Below are 24,439 nucleotides of genomic sequence, written 5' to 3'. Positions count from 1 at the left end.
ATTGGGATAAAAGTCCCGTATATGGGTGCTTTACACCTGGCACGCTAAAGAACTAGGGAAGCTTCCGGAACTGGAGCACCTTCTGTATCTTGCACTATCCTCTCACTAACAATACTAACAGTTCTTGGAGTAGTCGCCCATATGGGATACCGATGGCGACTACAAATAAGCTTGCATGCAAACACATAAGCATTTACGAAACACAGAGAAAAAAATCTTTATGGCTGAAGATAACAAACATCAGTGACCAGCGGCTTTTCCATTACATGATTTTTTCGCGGGAATCCATTTTTAGATCATGCATATTAATTATATTAATCTCTACATTATCAAATATTCAATACATGAGTTACTACGGTTACGAATCATTGTCCCTTGCCGGCTACTGTTAATAACTTGCATTTCACAATAGACTGACGCTTAAACACGCATTGGCATAAAGGCTACTCGTAATAAATATGCATGGCGTCCTAGTCTACTGGTAATCGGATGCCTTTGACAGTACCATTGTATCCATTACCTGCTCAGTCAAGTGTGAAATGTCAAACATTGCCAGCTCGAAATAAACAATAACATATTCAAAATAGTGAACATTTATTTAAATCTTTGCAGACATGACACTAGTCTGTGTTCAGACCTTATGTTTTGTTCACAGGAGATAACTCCTGAGGCATTATGCCCCTTTTATTCTCAAAACATACGGTCTGTGCAAATCTGGTTTGACCATCTCCTGAATCCTGGAGATCGACCTTTATCTAAGGTCAAGCTATTACAGCTGAAAATGATCATGTTACATGACCTGGTGGTTCTGAGATATTTATTGCCATTCACACATGTTTATAAACGACCCATTGACCTGTAGATTACAGGGAGCACTTTGGTAACAATTATTGAACTAGAAAGAATACCTAATGAATAATTGATATATAGTGGATTAATGCTGTTGTTTAACTTTTTATATATTATGATTGTATTCTGTGTTTAAATTTGAATGATTTTTAAAATAAGATGTTGCACAGATGAAAATGCTTCTATATAATAATTCATGTCTTAATTGCTGAAATAAGGAAATTGTAATCTACAATGGATAAGAATACCCGGCAATAGGAGTTTTTAAGAACAGAACTAACACCTTCCTACAAAACAGAAATCATGTATAATGTGGGAAGAAGTGAAACTGCTCCCAAGAGACTAAAAGAAACTGACAACAGTTGGCAACCAAAACAATGATTTATGTGTTTTATGAAACAACTGAAAAATATATCTGCCTATCACTGATCTGTTTCAATTCATATTCGTGATCTGTAAATAGTTTAAAATTGCTTTGAATTTCTCTTTCTTGGTTTTCATTGACTTATTATGTACTAATAATTCTGTATTATGTTTTGGAAAACATCCTTTTTAACAGTTAATGGTACTGTTCTAATTGAAAGATGGACAAGTTCATTGAACATGCTTGGCATCCGCGTAAAATATGACAGTATATACCGCTGTGTCAAAAGTGTAAATACGTCACAAACCAGCTCTAAATGATATTCGTTCCTAAAAAAATATTTTTTTATATATATTGTTGTGGGCTTACTTTGCAAATGCATGGCTTTGAGGCTGTGTTTTGTGGTGCTGTGCTTCCAAGAAATCTACCCTTACCTATTATCTTTTATAAATCATTGCCAAAACGTATTATAAATGAACATGGCGTATCTGTCGTGTTCTAACCAACATACAAAATATCCAAAAATACACAAATCTAACAGAACATAAAAAAAGAGAAATAACAGAAAAATCTGAAGTCTAACTGGGTTTAGAACGCATATCACGTCAAACTATGTATTTCAAGCCGTTCCATTTCATTTCAAACCAGTTTGTGGTTCCCATATATTGCCATCCAAATTAATTGCCTTATTTTTTCAGTTCATTTAGAGAAACTCATCTTTAAGATATGTAAGTGCCTTTTTGCATTGTTTTAAAGGAAAGGAAGTAATATTCAAATCACTGAACTTAGCGCAAATATCGGTTAAAATCCAATAATTACCGGTATGTTGTTAGTACCAGGTAGATAAATGGTTTATAGCGGTGGAAGAACAATTCATCAGATAATAGTTTGTACTGTTTTTCAAGGAATTTGTTTAATTTTTCAAAGTTTCTTTTTAAGAGTTTTACTTCAGTTTAGACCACAATTACTGTATGTGCTTGTGAACATGTAGGAAATATTATAAGTCTTCTTATAAAACAATGCATTGGATAAGGGGTTTCACATTCTGAGTACATTTTCATATGTTTTTATTGAAAAGGGGAAAATCTGGGTGAATTTCACAATATATACACTACTCATTTGGCAGATGTGCAATAAGTACATGCACTTGTTAAAGGACGTGGCTTAAAGAAGCTGCATAAAATTTTTGGGTATTTGATCTTTTCAAGGAAAAATAAGTTTTCTAATACCACTTGCATTTGGTCTCCATTAAATGTTCATTAACATTAAGTCATTGTTTAATTTTGATTGGAAGATAGGTGCATTTCCTTTCGGGTGGTGATCAAATATTCATGCATTAAGGCTTTCATTGCCGGACAGTTACATATTGTGTGTGTTTTTGTTTAACAGAACATTGACAGGAAAATGTGTCATTTGATGATTTTCCAGCCTTTCTGGTACTAGAGGAAGAATCCAGGCGCCCGTCAGGCACGTAGGAAGCATTTTTAGAGTGGGGGCGGGAGGGCGGCACACATTTTGAAAGTCAGCCGACCTATAACAAACCCAGTTCCATGAAATGTTAAACAACGTTTTTTAAAAAAATATTGTGGTTGTTAAAACATCAAAAACAACTACGAAACTGCAGGGCACAGCTAAAATTGACTCGTTGTCAAAAGATTGCTAAGAGAATTAACTTAATTGGTCAAATTATTGGGAGGCCCCCCCCCCCCCCCCCCCCCCCCCGTTCTTACGGCCATACCCCTCCATGCATGGTACAAGAGGAAAACATCAGGTGCCCCTCCATGCATGGTACTAGAGAAAGACCTCAGGTGCCCCTCCATGCACGATACCAGAGGAAGACCCCAGGTTCCCCTCCATGCATGGTACCAGAGGAAGACCCCAGGTGCCTCTCCAGGCATGGTATTAAAGGAAACCCAGGTGCCCTTCCATGCATGGTACTAAAGGAAGACTCCAGGTGCCCCACCATCCATGGTACTAATGGAAGACCCCAGGTGACCCTCCATATATGGTTCTAAAGGAAGATCCCAGGTACCCCTCCATGCATTGTTTCAAGCACAACCATCCAACTAGATGGCTTCCTCACCCGAGAGTTCTGCACCACAAGAAAGGTTTTCAACCCACAGGGGTGAGTTTAAACTCGAAACTCACTTTTCTAACTCGAAACTCACTCGAAATTCACTTTTTTAACTCAAAAAACAAAGAAATCCTCAAATTTATTCGAGCTGTAGGTAGTTCGAACCAACTGAATTTCAAATATAATTAGGTAAGCTTTCTAGAGAAACATGATGTACTACATATCTTACTTAGCAATTGACTAAAGAAAGTATGCAGATGCTATGAATTACAGTTTTATGCTTATTCAAAAAAAAAAATCCCATTAATTGTATACCGTATGAAGATAGAGGTTTTATAAGGACCATAGGTCAAGAGTATAGCAGGCCGAGTTCAGTGCAAATGAAGTTGAATGTACCATAAACCTTTATACCATGCACTCAACGCTTTTTATCCATAAAACCTTTTTATATATACTACAAGACGGATATAACAGTCAAAAACATGTTTTTACTGTGTTTTTGCCCCTAAAAACTAACCAAATCTAGGAGGTTAAGATGTTTACTAACTAAAAAAATTTAATACAATATTCAAAAACACATCATAAAATGCATATAAATTATAGTATATTGCACATACTTTTTCAACTTAAAAAATCAAGAAAAACGAACATCATTAATTACGTTGTAAAACTTCTAATCCCTTCTCTATAGCTGAATCCATTGTTAAAATATTCATTCTGCATATGACTTCTTTTCTTATTATGCACTGTGCTATTAGATAAGACTTACTGGTATCAATAGTATAAATAGTTTATACATATTTATTTAATTTATAACCAATAAGAAGACTATTATAATAATTAATATGATTTCATTTAGGAATTATTGTTTTTACATAATTATGATTGAAGACAAAGGGCAATTCTAACCTTTTTAATTTTTTGGTGTATAATTAAAACTAGCCAGATTAAAATGAAAGACAAAATTAAACATCAGCTCATGTGCTCACCACCTGTTAACTAAATGCTGATTAAGATCTCTATCCGCAGGAGAAATTTATTGCAGTGTGCCATACTGTGTGATTGGTCAGCTAACGGTTTATCATCAGATATCGGTCACAAGCTCTGACCAGAGTTTACCAGACTAGATAATCAGAGCCAAGACTGATGAAGCCAAAAAATATAAAAGAATTATTTTTTCTAAAAAAAAAAAGATTATCTAGTCGGTAGCCAGACTAACATGACACGTGTAAATGTGCGTCTCATTACTTGTGAGATCTAAAGGCATACAGACACTAAATAGGAAAATGACGCGAAAAACAGATGTAGTCACATAATGGCGGATACAAATAGTCCTCAGTTTTGTTTTTGCTCTGTAGAGCTATTTTTCCTCATTAGCTCGACTATTCGAAGAATAGTCTAGCTATTCTACTCACCCTGGCGTCGGCGTTGGCGTCACACCTTGGTTAAGTTTTTGCATGCAAGTACATACAGCTATCATTTAAAGGCATATAGCTTTGAAACTTATTTATTCTTTTTCTAGGTCAATTACCAACCTCACTGGGTCAAGTTCCATAGGTCTAACATGTATTTTGAGCAAATTATGCCCCCTTTTGGACTTAGAAAATTCTGGTTAAAGTTTTACATGCAAGTTACTATCTCCAAAACTAATGCAGATATTGAATTGAAACTTCACATGTGTCTTCGGGGTTATAAAACTAGTTGATAGCACCAAGTCCCATAACTCTGACCTTCATTTTGGCCAAATTATGCCCCCTTTTGTACTTAGAAAATTTTAGTTGAAGTTTTGCGTGCAAGTACATACAGCTATTACTAAAAGGCATATTGATTTGAAACTTATTTTTTCTTTTTCTAGATCAATTACCTACCTCACTGGGTCAAGTCCCATAACTCTGACATGTATTTTGGCCAAATAATGCCCCCTTTTGGACTTAGAAAATTCTGGTTAAAGTTTTGCGTGCAAGTACATACAGCTATTACTAAAAGGCATATTGATTTGAAACTTATTTTTTCTTTTTCTAGATCAATTACCTACCTCACTGGGCCAAGTCCCATAACTCTGACATGTATTTTGAGCAAATTATGCCCCCTTTTGGACTTAGAAAATCCTGGTTAAAGTTTTACATGCAAGTTACTATCTCCAAAACTAATGCAGATATTAAATTGAAACTTCACATGTGTCTTCGGGGTTATAAAACTAGTTGATAGAATCAAGTCCCATAACTCTGACATGTATTTTGGGCAAATTATGCCCCCTTTTGGACTTAGAAAATCCTGGTTAAAGTTTTGCGTGCAAGTACATACAGCTATTACCAAAAGGCATACAGCTTTGAAACTTATTTATTCTTTTTCTAGGTCAGTTACCAACAGCACTGGGTCAAGTTCCATAACTCTTAACATGTATTTTGAGCAAATTATGCCCCCTTTTGGACTTAGAAAATTCTGGTTAAAGTTTTACATGCAAGTTACTATCTCCAAAACTAATGCAGATATGGAATTGAAACTTAACATGTTTCTTCGGGGTTATTAAACTAGTTGATAGCATCAAGTCCCATAACTCTGATATGCATTTTGGTCAAATTATGTCCCGTTTCGAACTTAAAACTCTTTTGATATTTAACATTTTGGGTAATAATTTCCTGCTTCTGTGACAATATTTCGAATAGTCGAGCTTGGCTGTCTTACGGACAGCTCTTGTTTTCTATGCAACTTCTTTTGCTAAAGTCACATGACAGATCTATGCTTGACATGTAGGTAGCAGTTTCATAATGAAATAACATGGAAACATAGATCATACACCACCACTACAATTTGGGGTTTCATTTTTAGCTGATTTTGCAGTTTGTGTGTTTGACTGAAAATATTTTTCTTGCATCAAACATGACCCCCCACTTTTCTTTTGATTTTTATTTAGCATTGACAATATTATTCAAGAAAATGTAAGTTACAGACATTTAAAATGGGTCCTGATATGTGCTGCGGTCATTGGAAATATGTCGATTTTATATAGAATAAAGAAGAACAGCTATTTCGTGTGTTGTAACCTTAATTAAAATATGCTTTGTCTTTATAAGTAGCAATATTAACATTTTATATGTAAATCATAAATCTCTGTTTACGATTTAGTCATGCCTACTATATCTATGAGATATACATGTGTATACATGTACATTGTCAACCAAAATTTGGTTGAAAGTAGACTCAAAACTGATAAAACTATAAAACGTTATGTCTGCTTTCTTTTATTGGTCTCTTTAGCGGTTTCACACCTAAAATAAGCTACATAAAGCTAAATAAATATATTTAACAGCTAATGTATTTTAGCTAATTTAGGCATTGAAAAAGGAAGAAAAAAATAATACATTCAAAATTCATTTTTTCACTTTCAAAAACTGGTCACAGGTCGGCTTTTCAAATATTTTGCAACTCTTGGAATTTCTTCGACCTTCTTTCTGTTTGCAGCAAGAAGTTTAAATTTCTCCAGTTTGTCGGCTAATCCACAATTTTCGATGTAAACGTATAAGGCAAGGTCGCCCAGAGATAGCTAGAAATTAAAGAAAAAATATATTTTACATTGATTTGGATATCATAGTCTTGATAAAAGTATTCTATGACAGCATGACATTTTCGTTTGAGGTGCAAACCATGTTACTGTCAAAATAGTAATTCGTAGCAGCTGCTGGTTACACAAACCCTTTGTTGTTCACAATACTGATTACATGACTTTTTATAAAAATCCCGGGCGATAGTTTGTGCTATATAGCAGTCAATAGTTCAGCACAAGTTTGAAGGGCCCAAGTCAAAACCCGAGAAAAAATTATTTCTAATGTTCGGTAACAAACTTATTATTTGGTGGCTTTTCGGTAAAAAGTCACAACCATTCAATAAGTGGTTATTATACAACCAAACTGTTATTCCCTGTATTACATGCAGGTGTGCCGTTTCGGGGACATGCATGTTTCCCCATTACTTTTCTCTATTGTCCACCTTTAGTTATTTTCAAATTAGATAATACATACCACAGAACCGACAGCATATCCACCTTTTCCCGTTTTCTTAACGAGATTTTCCAGCTGGCCTAATTTTGTTGGTGCAGTCGATTTATAAAACTCTTCCATCTTTTTTGCCTGCAAAATAATTGTATTATGTTATCGCAAATGATCACATTTCATTTCCGGATGGACATGCGCCCATTCAAATTTAATCGTATACTACTTTTAACTATTGCAAGAACCGGTTACACAATCCTTTTACATGAAAGTCAAATCTATGCTACAGACATATGTAAGCTTCAAATATCAGTAGCCAATTTCTTATTTAAACATGAGCTTTTTACTTCAAATAAAAGTGCATTTTTGGCTTTCCATGGTGTTTGTACTGTACTGTTGTCGTGATTAGTGTGAAAAAGTAAGATTAAGAATTTCTTTTTCAGAAATTGTAATTAAAATCGAAATAAATGTTTTGAAATGTAATAATTTGTCTTAAAATAGACATCCAAACTTCACGAAAACGTTAGATTTCCTTTCAACTCACTTTTTCTTCTTCGTTCGGGTTGAAGGCTATATTTACAAAGGGATCGAACATGTCCAATAGTGTGTCTATAATCTGATCAATAATGGCGTTTTCATGGTTGTCTTTTCCGGATAATTCTACAATGTAAAAATCTTGTTTGCAATGATCCTTTTTATTGAACGGTAATAAGTTCTTTTATGAAACATATCCATGATCTGTTTACCACATTTTAATCAATTTATCAAGAGAACCACACAGTGGTACTGAAGAGATTATATATAACAGCCACTATCCAATATATATGATCGCGAAATTATGTGACAAATCGTCATCGCCAAACTGGCTGTAGATGACGGACGCATGTCATGTGATTAAAATCGGCAATGCATCAATTTGAGCGTAAATGTTTGATCGTAAGTGCTTGCTCAAATACCATTTTTTCGAAAGTGTTATAATGAAAGGTGGGAAAAAGCCCTTGGGGCTGAATTATAACTTTTTTTTATGTAGAATATATAGTCGGTCTTGAAGTTAGAAGCACCTTGCACGTAATAGGTTAAATCTTTTAACATCGGCAGTCTTCGGAACCAACCCTTTGTCATATACACGAGGGCTCTTCTTTGATATACAACATAATTTTTTTCCACGAAGGATAGTATTTGTGAAATAGAGTTACATTTTACATTTCCTAAATAGCGAGTAAGGTATGGAACAAAAAATGACAAAGCTGTTCCCCTTTGTGAAGAAAGCACCAAAAGTTTGCATGAAATTACTTTAAGGTATCCCAAATCCTACAAGAGGAGGAGACACGCTATATCTGCCCTGGAACCTCCTTTTAAATCAGTTTAAAAAAGGGAGGTAAATGTCTTGAAAATAATAATATTTTTTCCTTTAAAATGAAATTTATCTATAAAGTAATGTTTCATATGATCTAAACATGGATAACATATCACTAGCATAGCCAAACAACCATTTGGCATTGACAATATACAGAGTTTTCTACAAAATACTTTTATTTCTCAAGATACATACTAAAAAGGGAGGCCATCAGATTTTACTGTAAATTTAATTTTAAAACTGCGTGTGAAAAGATGTTTCTTATGAAGAAAGAACGAAAGTTGTATTATAAAGTGTTATAAAGTAAACTGGATCAGAAATCTACTACATATACGATTTGTTGGCTTAAATAGACCAAAACATGAGGCCCCAAAGGGGAACTACCTTTTATTTATTTCAATTAAATTTATCTACAACAATTTCAAAAAATTTAATTCATTACCTTAACCAATTATAACCCTTGACACAAAATTTATTCAATTACATTTTATATACACTCAATATACATGACTCAGGAAAAATAATATGAGGTCCTTAAAGGGGAAATTGTTAAAAATCACATTTTAAGGGCAAATCAATTTATTTCTATCGTTAAAATATCATATTTCTGAACTTAACATAAGTAAAAAACAGAATTCATGGATCAAATGTATAACATATCAAAAAAAAGTAAAAACAATATTCACATGTTTAGGTCCATGAGTTAACCTATATATCTGTATTTTTATTAGAGCAATAGATTTATATAAAAAGAGAGGCCCTTCAATGGATCATTTTTGTATGTTACATAACAGTATAATATGACATAATCATGTTTTCAAATCAAATGACTCATCCAAAGACCCATAAAATAAAAGAAACTGATATTTACACCCATTCAATAGATATCTAAGAATTGTAACAGGTTTCCCAGTACTTCTCTAATACATTTGTTTGACAAATTTATATTTCTTATACATGAATGTGTTATTGCACTGGCATTTAATTGGTTCTATGAAGTGTACATAGTAATGAAAGTCAAGTGTCATTACTGGTCAATCCAGATTCAACAGAATTAAGCAATGCAAGGGTCAGAATTAAGGTATACAGACACTAAACAGAAAACTGGTACGGAAAAAATCATGGTAGTTGCAAAAAGGTTCATTATCGGCACGAATGAAAGCGTTTTACCGCAGTGTAGTATTCCCAATCCCCATAGCTCTGATTTGAATTTCGATAGATTTGTGTCACTTTGTAACTTAGAATTTGTGGTTAAAGTTTCCGATTAGATCAAATGTCTCTGTTATCATTGAAGTTATTGACTTGAAAGTCAAATATTTCTGTTACTATTGACTTCAAACTTTAAATACTTTATTTATTATTAAATATTTACCAGGAGAATAACTCTGGTTTTAGTTTTGACAGAGTTATGCCCCTTTTTATCTTAGACTTGTTGGTCAAGTTTTGGCTTGAACTTTAAAACAGTTGTTTAATATCTAAGTCTACACCTGGAGAGACAATCCCCATAGCTATGGTTTGAATTTTGATAGAGTTTTAGAAAGTTTATACTGGCAAAGCTCTTAGTTTAGGGTTAGGCACTGAGAAAAGTCGAGCGCACTGTTACAAAGGCTACTGTTTTATTTAAGGCAGGTTTTAACGAACTATGTAGTTGCATGATTAACATCATTTGCATGGTAAAGATAAATTTATAAAAATTTAATACAGTTTTATTATGTATATAAATTGTCAATAGTCTCTTGTAATTCAATAACTGAAAGGCAATGTACTGTATTTTATGCTTTTGCTTTTATTATGATGTGTTGAATGTGTACATTGATGAGACTATAATAAATAAAATATATAGTATTCGTTAGGTACCACACGAGACATAGTGTAAGTTAACATAAAATTATGTACGAAAGAATGCAAGAAGTGTATTTAAACATGTTTTGATTTATCGAAAAACAAAGTAATAGTTGTTTTATAGAGCTGCGAGGGGATATAGCCGAGCAAGATATCATATAATTGTACTTAAATGTATAGAATTGTAATTTTTTTCATCGTCGCAATGTTGTAGCCAACACAATCCAATGTCGGACTAGTGCTAGAGATTAAATAACTAAATTAAAATGCTCAGGTATAACTCCAGCACAAAGTCATACAATATTCAAGTATTTGACAACCATTTAACAATAGAAACTGTTCTTTCTCTATGATTGATGACTGGCCTAAAAACTAGGACTATTGATTACATAGAAAGTAATTTACATGTATTATATTTCAGAAGACTAATTATCAAATCAAGATACTATGTATGGAATTTAGTGGCAATCTCTCTTGGCGTCAGGATGGCGCCAAACATGTACATGTGACGTCAATATTGTTGCGTTTTTTAAAATGAAAATGTGCATGCTTTTTTTCATATAGCAATAATCAATAACCAATATAATTATTTCACCGTTAAAAAATCCTAGATATTCATATTGGGTAAAGACACAGCGGTCAAATTACATCATGTCATGACATACCTCTGACGGTCACTAATGAATTCATGAATGCAGTACACATACACTTGACTACGTGTATATAATCTAAATATAAAAAGGATAAAAAGCCCAAAACCCAACAACTTTACTTACTGAATTCTCTAGCCAAATAACGTGCAATTGCAAAACTTTGACACATCTCTATCTTTCCATCGACTTCAAGCACAGGCAAAGAACCTTGTGGTGTTCCTGTTAAATACATTTATTTATACATTTGAAATGGGTTTACAAATTTTACAGGCATTTTAACAATATCTTTTATCGTCGTTCAATTCACCGTACAAGTAATCTTGAATCAATAGATTCCGCGATGAGACTATACTTGTTGTCCAACAGTACACTGTAGATGGTGCCTTTTAAGCATGGAGGACGGATAATTTCCTGCGCAAAACTGATTCTTGAATCAGATAAACAATGTAGGCACTTTTCCAGTCAACTTAGATTTGTATCGAGAAATACCTATGAGTTCTGAAGCGGAAATATTGCGCGACTTTAAGAGAGCAATATTATTCCGCGAAAGAACGAGTGCATATTTCTTGATGCAAATCTAATAATCTTTACGTACGCATCTACAGCTAAAGTTATTATATAAATGATACAAATTTGTTATTAAGCTTGGGTGAAATTGAAAATATCGTCGTTAAAGAACTTTTAAATGTGACGACATACATGAAAGTGACGTCACAAATGACGCCACACACGCAATACGAAATATGAACGTCAATATGGAAAATTCTAATATGCTTGTCTTTGTAAAAACACGCTTACGCTAGAATGACATCACGTTAACATGCGGTGACGTCAAAGTTATTGTTGCGACCAAGAAAGAGCGCTACTATATTTTATCTATATCTACTGTTTTAGATTAAAGGCATATTAGAATTGAAATAATTTATAGCAAAACCTTGTTTAACACTATTTATGCACTCGGGCGGTAATACGTCGTACAAATAATTTCACTCGGGCTGCGCCCTCGTGTAATTATTACGTATACGCCCGACGTATAACCGCCAATCGTCGATAAATAGTGTTAAAGCACTCTTTTGCTATAAACTATTTCTTAAATATTGACGTTTAAGGTTCCATTGAAACTTAACGGGGTTATTAAATCAGTATATGGGGCCTCCGTGGCCGAGTGGTTAAGGTCGCTGACTTCAAATCACTTGCCCCTCATCGATGTGGGTTCGAGCCTCACTCGGGGCGTTGAATTCTTCATGTGAGGAAGCCATCCAGATGGCCGGAAGGTCGGTGGTTCTACCCAGTATTTCGTGATGAAATAATGCACGGAGGGGCACCTGGGGTCTTCCTCCACCATTAAAGAAAGCTGAAAAGTCGCCATATGACCTATCATGTGTCGGTGCGACGTTAAATCCAACAAAAAAAATCAGTATGTAATAAAAATGAATACATTAACCATGCGACTGCATATTTTATATTTAAACATATTTTAGGATTTTCTTTCAAGCTAGTAAATATAGTGCCATCTAAACATATTTTGATTACTCCCAAAATCAAGGAATGAAGGAATGGCATTCGCTAAATAAAAATGATATAATTGCTAGAGAAAATGTTAAAAAGATGCTTTCCTCTGTCACAATAAAAGAACAACTTCGAAACTGATTATGTAAGCGATGTTGTACAGGTATATTTATTCCTAGAGAATGCAATTGACTGTAGCATTTGCGTCATTTTCATGTTTTAAAAGATATCTAAATTTGGACAATGTCAGCTTTTTTGTTCAACATATTTTAGAATACTTTTTTTGTAATATAAATCTCGACAACATAGTAATTTTAGAATGTTGTCAAGAAAGATATTTTCTTTTGAAGGTAATTTTAATGCGAAGTATTCAGTTTTAATTAAATTTTTTAAAAAGAAGGATTAATACATTCCCTGTATTTCTTTACTCTTTTAAAAGACAGACATTATAGTGCTGCAAAGAAAATCAGCGACCCAGTCACAATTTAATATAAACAAAAAATAGGTAAACATTACAAACCTTCTTTGAGTTTAGGCCAGTCGGGAAATTCGACCCTCTTGTCTTCGAATGGCTTATCAGCAGCTACAAATAACATCCTAGCCAACTCACCCCTTGCTCGAGCATTAAAATATGTCAACTTATATTTAGGCATGTCTTTTTATTTATCAGAATTTTTGTTAGTTTGAGATATAACTTAGTACATGTGTATACGACCGATGGTTTGAACGGACTGAATATGCTGGTATAATGGCGTATTTATATAAAGTTTCTTCTTTAAATATTTGTACTTCTCCCGGCTCATGTTACGCATAATACGTACGTGACCGAGACTTGAAGTGAGTCTACACTCAAGGGTAATTTTATTATAATGGTCTATACTTCACAACCACAAAAACGTTTCGGCCAAAAGATTAGAACTTGAAAAATGTTTAGTTTTTTTCTTAAAGAATTTCCTTCTGAAAAAAGTTTTAATTTTTTAGACATTCATTAATCGATATTTAACATTAGAAAAATCTCTGACTGGTTGAAGATGCGTATGGAAATATATGGCTCCAAGGCAACTGTGAAGAAGGCTCGGTCCGCTAGAGTCTGATAGTTTCACCTGGAATTTCTACTAGTGATAGATTCCTTTTCTTGCATACCGTCTTAATCATTTAAAAGAAAAAAAGAAAATAAAAACAAATGATTTTCTTTTAAGTCCTTTCTTGTTATAGTAGCTTATGAATTTACACATTCATTCATAAATTTGAACACGTGAGTTTATCCAGAACAGAAAAAATCATGGAAAAATCCTGTCTGACATGTAAGAACACATTTGCACTGTCCTACACCATTTTCCTACCATAAATTTATATTGAAATGTAACAGTAACATATGTGTGGTAATGCTTACACTGGAATGTTGAATTAATTTTTCATTGATAAGCGGGCAAGATGGGGAAAACTATTAAAACTTTAGGGAAAAGGTAAAGTGAAAGGCTTTATTGCAATAATGCACGTCATATTTATCATTTTTTCACACTCAGCTATCCAAGAGTATAATTGTATTAGGTGGTTGCTCGGAAAAGAAATTTTGATCTTATAAAAAAAAACTTTAATGAACAGCTCTATTAGTTAATCGTATAAAATGTGTTCCCTCGTGCAAATGCAGATACGGTATTAATATCATGATGTGTAATCCACTACTGTATATTTGTATAAAAAAAAACTCGAGTATTTCAAGTCGTACCATTGTAAAAATATTGAAAAGCCGTGTCATGATATTTTGACACGATTGGTCATACTTTAACAAATTTTATTAGTATACAGAAAATAGGGACACGTATGTTCTGTTTTTTGCCCGTACATGTTCGAACAAAACCAAAAATAAAAATAAGGTACATTTCAGAATTTTAATATAAAATTCTATTTTGCCAGTTAAACGAAGAAGAATTTCGAGCTCTGTATACCACAGCGGTTAACCTTTACCCTGCTGAATTTCTAAAATGGACTGGTCCATCATTCAATTTGGGCAAGACCATTCATTATTCTAATTGGAGTTCACTGAAAATTTACTGACTGAATAACGAGAAGTACAGACCATTTAGATCTGCACTGGCCGCAAAGGCAGAATCACTTGCCGCCAGCAGGCTAAAGGTTAACCTACTCGGACTTTTGTGGACCAACCAGCGTCCCCCCACAACTATTATGAACAAGCGAGGGATTCTTTTTGATTTTTATCAAGCTGAACAAATTGACAGTGAGTGGAAAAACGAAAAATATCAACCTAAACATGCCAAATTTGTAAATCCACGGAACAATGAGATATATCAGCCGTTTATACGTACCATGATATACCGTCATAGTTATAGAATACTAGACGATTTGATTTTCATGTGCTGTCTGAAATACATGTACCGGTGTTTCATGACTTTGCCGCAGTACAGTAAGCTACCTGTCTAAAATAGTTTTTGTCGTCGCATAAGTTTTGGGTGGGAAAAGGACTAATTAATTTTTTATGTAGGTTTTACCTGATTTTTCGGATACAGGACTAATACTGGACGAAGCATGATTTTTTTCATAAATTCAAAAAGAAAATACACCTCGAGTTTATGGTGATACAGACAACAAAAAAGAAATGCCGTAGCCCCAGTATTTACAGCCATAAGCAGACTAAATACCAGAATACTGGGCTGGTATTCATAAAGCTCCTAAGGGAAAATTTTCCCTAAGGGACTAACTAAGGGAAAAGTTCCAAAGCATTTTGTGGACAATCGTTGAGATAGTTGGAATGTCTATCAATATTGTCAAATACAGTCTGGCATAGTAATGAACATTATCAATAAATCTTATAAAGTCTACACTTTTCTTTCGTGCTATGTTGTTCAGGAAATTTTACAAAGTTAAGAATTTTCCTAAGTTTTTTCCTTAGGAGCTTTATGACTACGGGCCCAGGCCTTCTTTATTTTGTAAAAATGCTGAAAAACTGCCAATGGCTGCAGCCCACATACAGCTACCATTTTTAGACATCTGTAAATTGACAAAAATATATATTTTGCGTTAAACAGTGGTTGGTGCGCGGACCGAATTATGACGTCAAATTGCCGCATGACGTCCGTTTTTTTTCTACTAGGATATGGGATAAATGAAGCTCAGTATAATTTTTATAAAATATTTCAGTGAACATGTAAGAATGAAAACAATCAAGGCCTTTCTGTGGTTTGATGCCTAATTTAATACAGTTCATCGTTCAGATGCTTAGATATTAAATCACTAGGGCTATCGCCCTTTTGGTTCATTTCGCATTTGAATCCTGAAACGTGATAAATTATAGTTTACGACAAACCTCTTGAAGGCCTTGTTCATTTGTTTAACATACACTACTGTTTCTAAGACGTGCTATTAATGTAGTTGTATACTATACAGTTTTATATTTCTTCAAAAATGACAATATTTATACTGCAATGCCGTGGCCTGCTTACAGGTATATATAAATGTAATCTGTAAGTTTACCTTATTTCAGCATAACTGTTTCGTTATTTCCTTTTTTATCTATAACTTTGCAGTGCAATTTGAGAGGCAAAAGAAGAAAATGGCAATGGTAGCCCCTCAAATTGAAAAGTATATAGATGGATAATTAAGAAATGATTTTGTTTTGGAGTTCATGCGAAATAAATGACAGAACAGGATTGGCAAATTGTGCCGATCCAGTTCTGTCAGTCATTTAGCATGAATTCCAAGAAAAAATCAACTGCGGCGTCATCTAAGGAACATTCTCGACGTCGTCAAAATAGCGGCCCGTTATCGCTTATCAGCGTTGTCCTTAACTTTCCTTTTGCTGTTCATACAATTTACAAAGAAAAAGAATAGGATGAATGTAAAAAAGTATATAAACACAGGGTGGATGAAACAGGCAAATAAACGAAAACATTGTTGAACTGCATGGAATGGCAAGTTGAACAACAGCGCTAGGGAGTTTTTCTTTTAGTTATTTATTTTTTAATTAGTGTTTCGTTACACCAATAGAAAGACAGTTCCCTTGCATGTTTGTTGGACCTGGTTTGCGGCCCCAGTTATATATAGAGGGTTCTGTAATACAGTAGTTCTGTCCTTGGATAGTAGTGCTCTCTGAAATAAGATGCAAACACAGTATTTCAGTGCATGATAAATGCCTTGGCAAAACACCGGTCAAGGAAAGCTGTCTTATAGAGAGACAAATTAACGTAAAATTAGAGTGACTTCCTAAAAAGGTTTATAAATATTTTGCTTCCAATTGATAGATAATCCTATCAATGGAAAATCTGTAAGCGTACAGTCTGATTGCCTAATTTGATCTACATTTTAAGAATCTTTCACTAGCTGAAGGCGAGGATGGAGATATTATATAGCGCCCTTTTCATGATCTTTCACGTTCAAAGGCGCTCTACATAGTTCAAATGCAGCCACACAGGGCGCATAATTCATCCTCTACTAGTACAGACACAGAGCGATCTGACCAGAGGGACAGAGTGAGACAAAGCCCCCACGACAGAGAGATCAGAAGTCAGATACAGGCTTGTCCGGCTAACTTAGCCTAGCTCGTTGCGAACAGACAACCTGGTTCTTTAACGTGCCCAGTGTATAGCACTGATACACGCAAGGATTGCCTGGGTTCCGAATGCGCAAGCTGGTCTGGATCCATGCTGGTCGCAAATGCACTATGTTGGTTTTCTCATGGTGCGGCTCAAATAAAAAATACATCTGCGACACTTCCATGTATATTTGATTTTTAGTAATAAATGAAATTCATAAATTTCAGATTTGTGTTTTTGCCAGTTGCAATGAATTCTATAAATTTACATTTAATAAACTACAGCTTACTTATAACCAGTTATTTGCAGTCTTTAAGTAAGATATCACTCAACGGTAGATACGAAAAATAACATGACAACTTCATATCCGAGCATTGTTTTATCTATTATAATCAAATATGTACTACAATAAGATTAAAAAGAAAGATGTGCAGAAAACCAAAAATAAAAAAAGCGTTGTTGCGCAAGTGATATCTAATTACTGATTAATATCACATGCGCTGAAAAACAAAATACTGATTTTGCACAACTATGAAAATGATACATTATTCAAATTAAAGTAATGGGAAATTTGCATAGGGAACTTCTGTGAGGTATTGTGCTTTTTTTTTAACCTGTCAAATGTGCATACATTATACGCTCTGTGCGTTCGATATTATAATATTCGGCCCAACTTCGGTGCTGTCCGTATGTTTTACGGAAATAAATTTTGGTTAAGTGTCTAAATGCCATTATTAGTATTGTAAGTGAAACCCTTACTTGTCGTTCGTATCGATGGCTCAGTGGTTACAACACATGGCTTTTATGCGGGAAATTGCTGGTTCGAGCCCATAAGTGAGAACATTTTTTATTTTTATTTTTAATTGTTTATTGATTTATGTTTTAAATTTCAAAGGGACACGTGAAAATCAAAATTCACGGGCTTCACGTTTAAGTGTGATTCGTACTGAAATTATAGCGATCGAAACTGAATCATGCATAAAGCTTGTTTTAATTTATATCTATGAATTTGTAATATACTGAAATAAACCGTGAATAGAAATGATATTAAAGAAAAGAAATTAACAAAGAGATAAAAATAAAAAAAGTAGTTGTAAAAATACAATGGAGGAAATATTAGATAAAAATGTACATGTACAAAGTGTTTGTGAAAAAAATACAGATACTGCACGGATTCGATCTTAAGAGCTCGAGGTTTCATGCAGCTGACAGTGACCACTGAGCTATCGTGACTATCGAACCTCCGTATACACGCTTTAAATATAAACCATTTTAATTGCAGGTTACTTTCCGTACAGAATGTACCGAAAATCAACCGAAGATTAAATATTCTGTGCACCGACCGTGTAATCAATTTGCATTTTGACAGGTCAATAAAATAGTACAATATAACAAAGTCCTTTATTTATAAATCAACTAAGTCATCGCTAGGTCAAATACTAGTATATTATGAAAATTTAAAAATTCAAATGTAATTTAATGCTATTTACAGAGTAGAGGTGAATAAATAGTAACACATCATAGAGACTAGGCTTTGTTTGGTTTTGAAGTAAAACTGAGTCGAGTTAAAAGAGCTAGAACATTATATAGGACGCGTCCATTGTACTAGATTCATACTGTTCTAATTTAAGTTAAATTTAGTCGAATAATCTGTTTTGGTTCGCTGCATCACATTTATATTTACGAGCTGCGCAGCGTGAAGGTGGATGTCGGGGTTTTCTCAAAAGTAAGAAGCATTGCTATACGCGAACCAAATAATTTATTTTCATTATTTTCAATATAAATATTTATATATACATGTTTTTCAGTGAATTACCGAAATATAACAGAAAAATATATCTGGTATTTCCATAGTGAAAATATCAAATATATTTTTTTGCACGTATATTTTGAAATATGCGCGCACGGAAAGCAGTCTTCCGGCCCAAATGGTACACCATAGTTTATGTTTGCGATTGAAAATGTGGGAGATTTGTGCTCGCCGAAGGACAAAAGTAATACTATACCTCGAATGCCTCTCTGATACTAGATCCCATGTTAACCAGTTTTACCTCCGTGTCAGTGAGATGATAGACGTAACAAACATCCTTGTCCACTATCACGGCGTTAATTTTTATCTACATTAGAATAATATAGACATACATTCGCTGACGCAGAAACATGAATGACACCCTTGTAATAATACTAATATACATGCACATTATGTATATGTTACAGTCCAAATGAATAAAAAGCAGCCTCATGTATTTCATACCAGAATAGGAATTCCAAATGATTCCTAAACTAAATTATAACTAGAAGGTGTTAGTGTCACAAAAACATATGTCTCCCCCTATGTAGAGGAAATCTGTCCAGCAGTTTGACCTGTCAAAGCCAGACAAGATTTTTCTACTTTTAGCTCTGGTGGCCATTTTGTGCAGCGAAGCGGAACGTGTCGACGATATGCACAACTAGGCTTGGTACTGATCACTTTTGTGAAGTTTCGCAAGTGTTCCTCGATTCTGTATCAGTACAAACCTGTTCTCCGCAGGTAACTGCCAACTTCCCCACATGAATCAGAAGTGGAGGACGAATGATTTCAGACACAATGTCGTTTATCAAATCGTCACGGAGAACATACGCCCCGTCCGGAGATCGAACTCACGATCCCGCGATCCGTAGACCAACGCTCTAACTACTGGGCTAAGCGGGCGGGCTACTTTGACCTGTGAAAGCCGGACAAGATTTTTCTATTTTTTGCTCTGGTGGCCATTTTGTGCTGCGAAGCGGAACGTGTCGGTGATATGCACAGCTAGGCTTGGTTCTGATCACTCCAGTGAAGTTTCGTCGAAATCCGGCCAGCAGTTTGACCTGTGAAAGCCGGACAAGAGTTTTCTATTTTAAGCTCTTGCAGCCATTTGTGCAGCGAAGCGAAACGTGCCAGCGATATGCAACAACAAGGCTTGGTACTGATCACTCATCTGAAGTTTCGTCGAAATCCGGCCAGCAGTTTGACCTGTGAAAGCCGGACAAGCTTAATGCGGGCGGACGGACGAACAGACAGACGTCCGGGCGGACGGACGACGAAGGCAAAAACAATATGTCTCCCCCACCTATGGAGGAGACATAATAAATAGTGCTAATAATTTGCGTCACCTAGAAACGGACTCTCAAAACGGGCTTAATTTGTTTGATTGTGGTGTTGTGTTTCTGTGTCACTCCGACAAAGTTTATGTCATATAGCATATAGAAGTGCACAGATCGGTTCGAAACCTAAAACCACAAGCCACTGTCGTTAATTGTCACTGTGCCAAACTCCAGAACCGTGAAGTCTTGCAATCGGAGCTTGCTTGAAACTATGGGACTCTCTTCCCGTCAAAACTAGGGAAACTGGTACGCTGGTTGCTTTTAAAAGCATGCTAAACCCCACATTTTGTTTCATAACACTTCGAAAACTGACCAATTAATCTCTTCATATGAAAGTGTAAAAACAATATTTTATCATGTAAGTATATTGATGTTTTGTATCTATTTAAGAACTGAATGCTATATATCAGTTGGAATAAATCTGTAACCCGGTCGAAAATATTACTTTTTGATTTTTTTAAAAAAAATTCAACTAATCTCTATTAAATTTTTAATTCTTAAGTTCGACTTTTAATGATATCTTCATGTAAGCTAATTGCGACAGGTTGTAAGCTCTGTCAGATCATGGTAGGTCAAAACCGCGATTGATTTTTCCATAGGCTTCCATTATAAGAAATGATTTTGTCACAACCCAAAAATTTGAGAGATGACAATTTTGTGATTATTTTAATAAGATAACAGGTCAGTCACCACAAGATCTTGTATAGGCTAAACCGATCCAATTTTTCAAAATTTTTACCCGCTCCAACTGACACCTACTATTCTTACGAGTTTCCCTACACCTTTATGAACCAATACAAAGCTGCGTGTGGCAACGTTAAATGTCGCAACACCGCTAAATGTCGCAACCACCGTTAAATGTCGCAAGGTTGACGTTAAATGTCGCAACCACCGCTAAATGTCGCAAAATCGTCTGCCGCTAAATGTCGCACCTTTAACGTTAAATGTCGCAAAAATTTGCCCACCGTTATATGTCGCAACACCAACGCTAAATGTCGCACAGCAAAATAAGGTAAGTTAAACAGTCTTTATAACTTAGAGATAAGACTGGGTAATGCATGCTTGATTTGGGAAGGGCTGAATTGACCTTTCACTCTAATCTGCACGTTTGCTTTTCAGTGGTTCCGCACCATACATACGTTATATATTTCATATCTAAAGGTTTGAGCACTAACGTGGTACTCGCCACAGTACTAGATTTATTTCAGGTCTGAACTATGTAATTCTATGGAGTCCTGTTTAGCTCATGAGACATTAAGCTCGCGCTCCGTATTGTCGCGCGTTGTATCGCATGTCTTTAGTCGACCTGAATTTCGTTACACAACAGGCCGGGGACCAGAAATTGTTGATGGAGGATGGGAGGTGGTTGGGGTAAAACATAAGCGTCACGGGCGACGTGCGGTAGGTACGGGGTTCCCCTGTCCGTATTTGTGGGAAAGTTTTTTATATACAGGTATGAAATGTTGGCCTGTGGTGCATTTTTGTCTATTTTTAGGTACGTACTAGAGGGGCACTCCCCTTATTTTAGGTGGTCAGGGTCTTTTCCCATTGACAATTTTGAAATACAAGTATGGAATGCTGGACTTTTATTGCATTTTTTGTTCAAAATTTCGGTGTATGGCAGGGGTTATCCCTGTCATTTTCGAGGGCTCAGGGTCTCTCCCCGGGAAAGTTTGAAAAACAGGTATAAAATGGTTGCCTCTGGTGCATTTTTCCCCCTTAATTTTAAAGTACTGGAGGGGTACTCCCCCCACCCCACCCCCCATTTTAAGGGGTCAAGGGTTCTTCCCCCAGGGAAATTTTGAAATATAAGTATAAAATGTTCGCCTCTGGGGCGTTTTGGGTCTACATTTTGAGAAAATATTATTTCCAAAATAGTTGGGTGCAACTTTGATGAGTATAAGTCACTAGTAAGCCAACAAGGGTGGGGTTTGGGTCGGAGGGAATCGGCTCGGGCAACAATCCAGGCCTGTTACACAACAGGATGTTCAACTACGCGACACGAAGACTGTGTTTTGTACCAGCTGTAGAAAACGAAGATTTTCTATTAATCAGCCATGGGTTCTATTTCTTTGTTTGGAGGTTTACATTTAAAGTCATAAGGTAACTATCAAGCTTCAATGGCGGAGAAAGATCCTATGTGGCACTCTGTACATTCTTCCAGGTAAAGCGGGAATTTTGATATTATTTTACCTTTAGTCTCTTAAAATTATTTGGTTTAGTTTCTTTCCCCTCATTATCCTACCCACACATAACCCCCTCTCTCTCTCTTCCTCCCCCCCCCTTCAAAAATATAAATATTTATATTTTCTATTAATTGTCTTGGTGCTGTGTGTTTGTGTCTTAGATTTCTGTGTCGTTATTCACCCCATTCCCAATCCCCACAAATATACAACACTATTACCAAATCGTATTTAGTTAGAAGAAATCTCAGAATATTTCTGTCCTAAAACACTGGCCCTATTACAAAATAATTTCACAAATATTTTTCTTGCTTGACTGTTCAAGCAAGGTTTGGAACAAGGTGAGCGATCTAGGGCCAACAAGGCCCTCCTGTTGCTATACGTAACAGCACTTATCATTAATATAATTATTTGTATTACATAAACCTGTTAATTTTCTTCCCTCAAAAAAGTAAATATACACAAGGAATTGATAGCCATAGTGTCAAATAGGAAGTGCGACATTTAGCGTTGGTGTTGCGACGTATAACGATGGGCAAATTTTTGCGACATTTAATGTTAAAGGTGCGACATTTAGCGGCAGACGATTTTGCGACATTTAGCGGTAGTTGCGACATTTAACGCCAACCTTGCGACATTTAACGGTAGTTGCGACATTTAGCGGTGTTGCGACATTTAACGTTGCCACACTGCGTTTCAATAACAATATCGAGAACTGTCCTATAAAGAAAGTCAATCAATTTGATTAAATTTTAATCATGCAAAAACTCTTAGTTGCAGGTGCAGACTGGGAATGTCTGGCTCTCAGGTATACAGACACACGGTTACTCGGCTGAGCCTTGTTTCCGCCTAAACACAGTAGTTATACTCCGGACTGGATATACCCATCTGCTCCTTTGCCCAGTTGAAGAGACTTATAAGTTGTCATCTCAAATCGAGATATTTGCATATCTTTAAACTCATGGCAGTGATAAAGTAGATAACTTACAACGATGTATGTGCATGAGAACAATTAGATGTTTCGGAGAAAGATATCACTTACATTCGAGGATTTGTCATAGATAACATAGGACCCGAAACTTGATGGCGTCGTAGTCTTCATTGTATGTTGACTTGTGGCCGAGGCCAGGACCTCACTTGTCGTGATGTCATGTTTTTGTTCTGTTTGTTTTGATGTATATCCTGTCAACATTTGGCTTGATGACTCTGTACCTATAGTAGTGGTCATTTCTGTATTTTGGAGTGAATTTTTGGACACACTTTCTAAGGATGCAGTTGTAGGCTTAGTTATAGAGACCTGGAGAGTGGTCCGTTGAGAAACTGATTTTATGGTAGTATCAAAAGGCAGTCCTGAAAACTTAAGACAGGAAATGACATAAATTATGATGATAGAAACAAATAGAAATGTCAGGTTTCTTTAAATTGCATCGTGTTCAATTTTGCACTGTATCTTAACATGGAGCTTTTTTTCGAAATTAATTGCCACTATTCTAATAGTGACAATTGAGTACGCGTAATCGCGCGCAGTTTACTGCGCAACATAAACACGTATTCATTCAAAAGCACGCATACATAAATGAGTACGCATGCAGACAAATGAACGCAGACGAAAGCGGACGCTGTGGTCAGGTAGTAACGGTCTGACTACAAAACCGAGGGCGTAAGCCTCTTGCTTACATTACTAACACTACTAACATTTAGAGGCCTGTCCAGCGTGGGAGTCATCTGGTCTAGTCACATAATGGCGGGCAGGCTTTTGAATACTAATTTAAAGCTGTATTTTTTTTTTATGTTTAAATTTCATTGTCACATTTCTTGTCCTGAGGATAACTAAAAAAGTATTAAAGGTACCAAGTTGTAACTTTATACAATAATGGAGCTCTTTGTGAGAAAGTGCAGTGACAAGGAACCATAACTCTAAATGGTCCAATTTATTATTTATC

At 35.3% G+C, this 24,439-nt stretch overlaps 2 protein-coding genes across 2 annotated transcripts; both read right to left on the bottom strand.

Annotated features, from left to right (window-relative positions):
* Window positions 1–6,513: 6,513 nt before the first annotated feature.
* LOC123530169 (glutathione S-transferase-like) lies at window positions 6,514–13,399 on the bottom strand. The gene is made up of 5 exons (XM_045310909.2): window positions 13,158–13,399; window positions 11,252–11,347; window positions 7,821–7,936; window positions 7,307–7,414; window positions 6,514–6,831 (listed from the first exon to the last, which is right to left on the bottom strand). Exons 1-5 carry the CDS (start codon window positions 13,288–13,290, stop codon window positions 6,673–6,675), a joined length of 612 nt encoding a protein of 203 aa, XP_045166844.2. The 5' UTR covers window positions 13,291–13,399; the 3' UTR covers window positions 6,514–6,672.
* A 3,190-nt stretch (window positions 13,400–16,589) lies between these two features.
* Window positions 16,590–23,869, bottom strand: LOC123543279 (uncharacterized). The gene is made up of 3 exons (XM_053521156.1): window positions 23,539–23,869; window positions 19,194–19,304; window positions 16,590–16,744 (listed from the first exon to the last, which is right to left on the bottom strand). The coding sequence occupies exons 1-3, from the start codon at window positions 23,722–23,724 to the stop codon at window positions 16,631–16,633; spliced, it is 411 nt and encodes a 136-aa protein (XP_053377131.1). The 5' UTR covers window positions 23,725–23,869; the 3' UTR covers window positions 16,590–16,630.
* Window positions 23,870–24,439: the final 570 nt, after the last annotated feature.

Source organism: Mercenaria mercenaria, chromosome 13, assembly GCF_021730395.1.
Source record: "Mercenaria mercenaria strain notata chromosome 13, MADL_Memer_1, whole genome shotgun sequence".
Classification (NCBI taxonomy): domain Eukaryota; kingdom Metazoa; phylum Mollusca; class Bivalvia; order Venerida; family Veneridae; genus Mercenaria; species Mercenaria mercenaria.
Note: the sequence above shows the minus strand (reverse complement) of the source record. Positions and strands in the feature narration are given on the sequence as shown.

Bases quoted from the DNA above. Each gene is read 5' to 3' on its own strand.
- LOC123543279 (XM_053521156.1), bottom strand. From the start codon at position 23,724: ATGACCACTACTATAGGTACAGAGTCATCAAGCCAAATGTTGACAGGA. The intron at 19,305-23,538 runs GTAAGTGATATC...ATTCTAATGTAG, and splicing joins TCTATGACAAATCCTCGAAT to ATAAAAATTAACGCCGTGAT. The intron at 16,745-19,193 runs GTATAGTATTAC...ATCTTATTTCAG, and splicing joins GTATCAGAGAGGCATTCGAG to AGAGCACTACTATCCAAGGA.
- LOC123530169 (XM_045310909.2), bottom strand. From the start codon at position 13,290: ATGCCTAAATATAAGTTGACATATTTTAATGCTCGAGCAAGGGGTGAG. The intron at 7,415-7,820 runs GTGAGTTGAAAG...ATTATTTTGCAG, and splicing joins ACCCGAACGAAGAAGAAAAA to GCAAAAAAGATGGAAGAGTT. The intron at 6,832-7,306 runs GTATGTATTATC...TTTAATTTCTAG, and splicing joins GATATGCTGTCGGTTCTGTG to CTATCTCTGGGCGACCTTGC.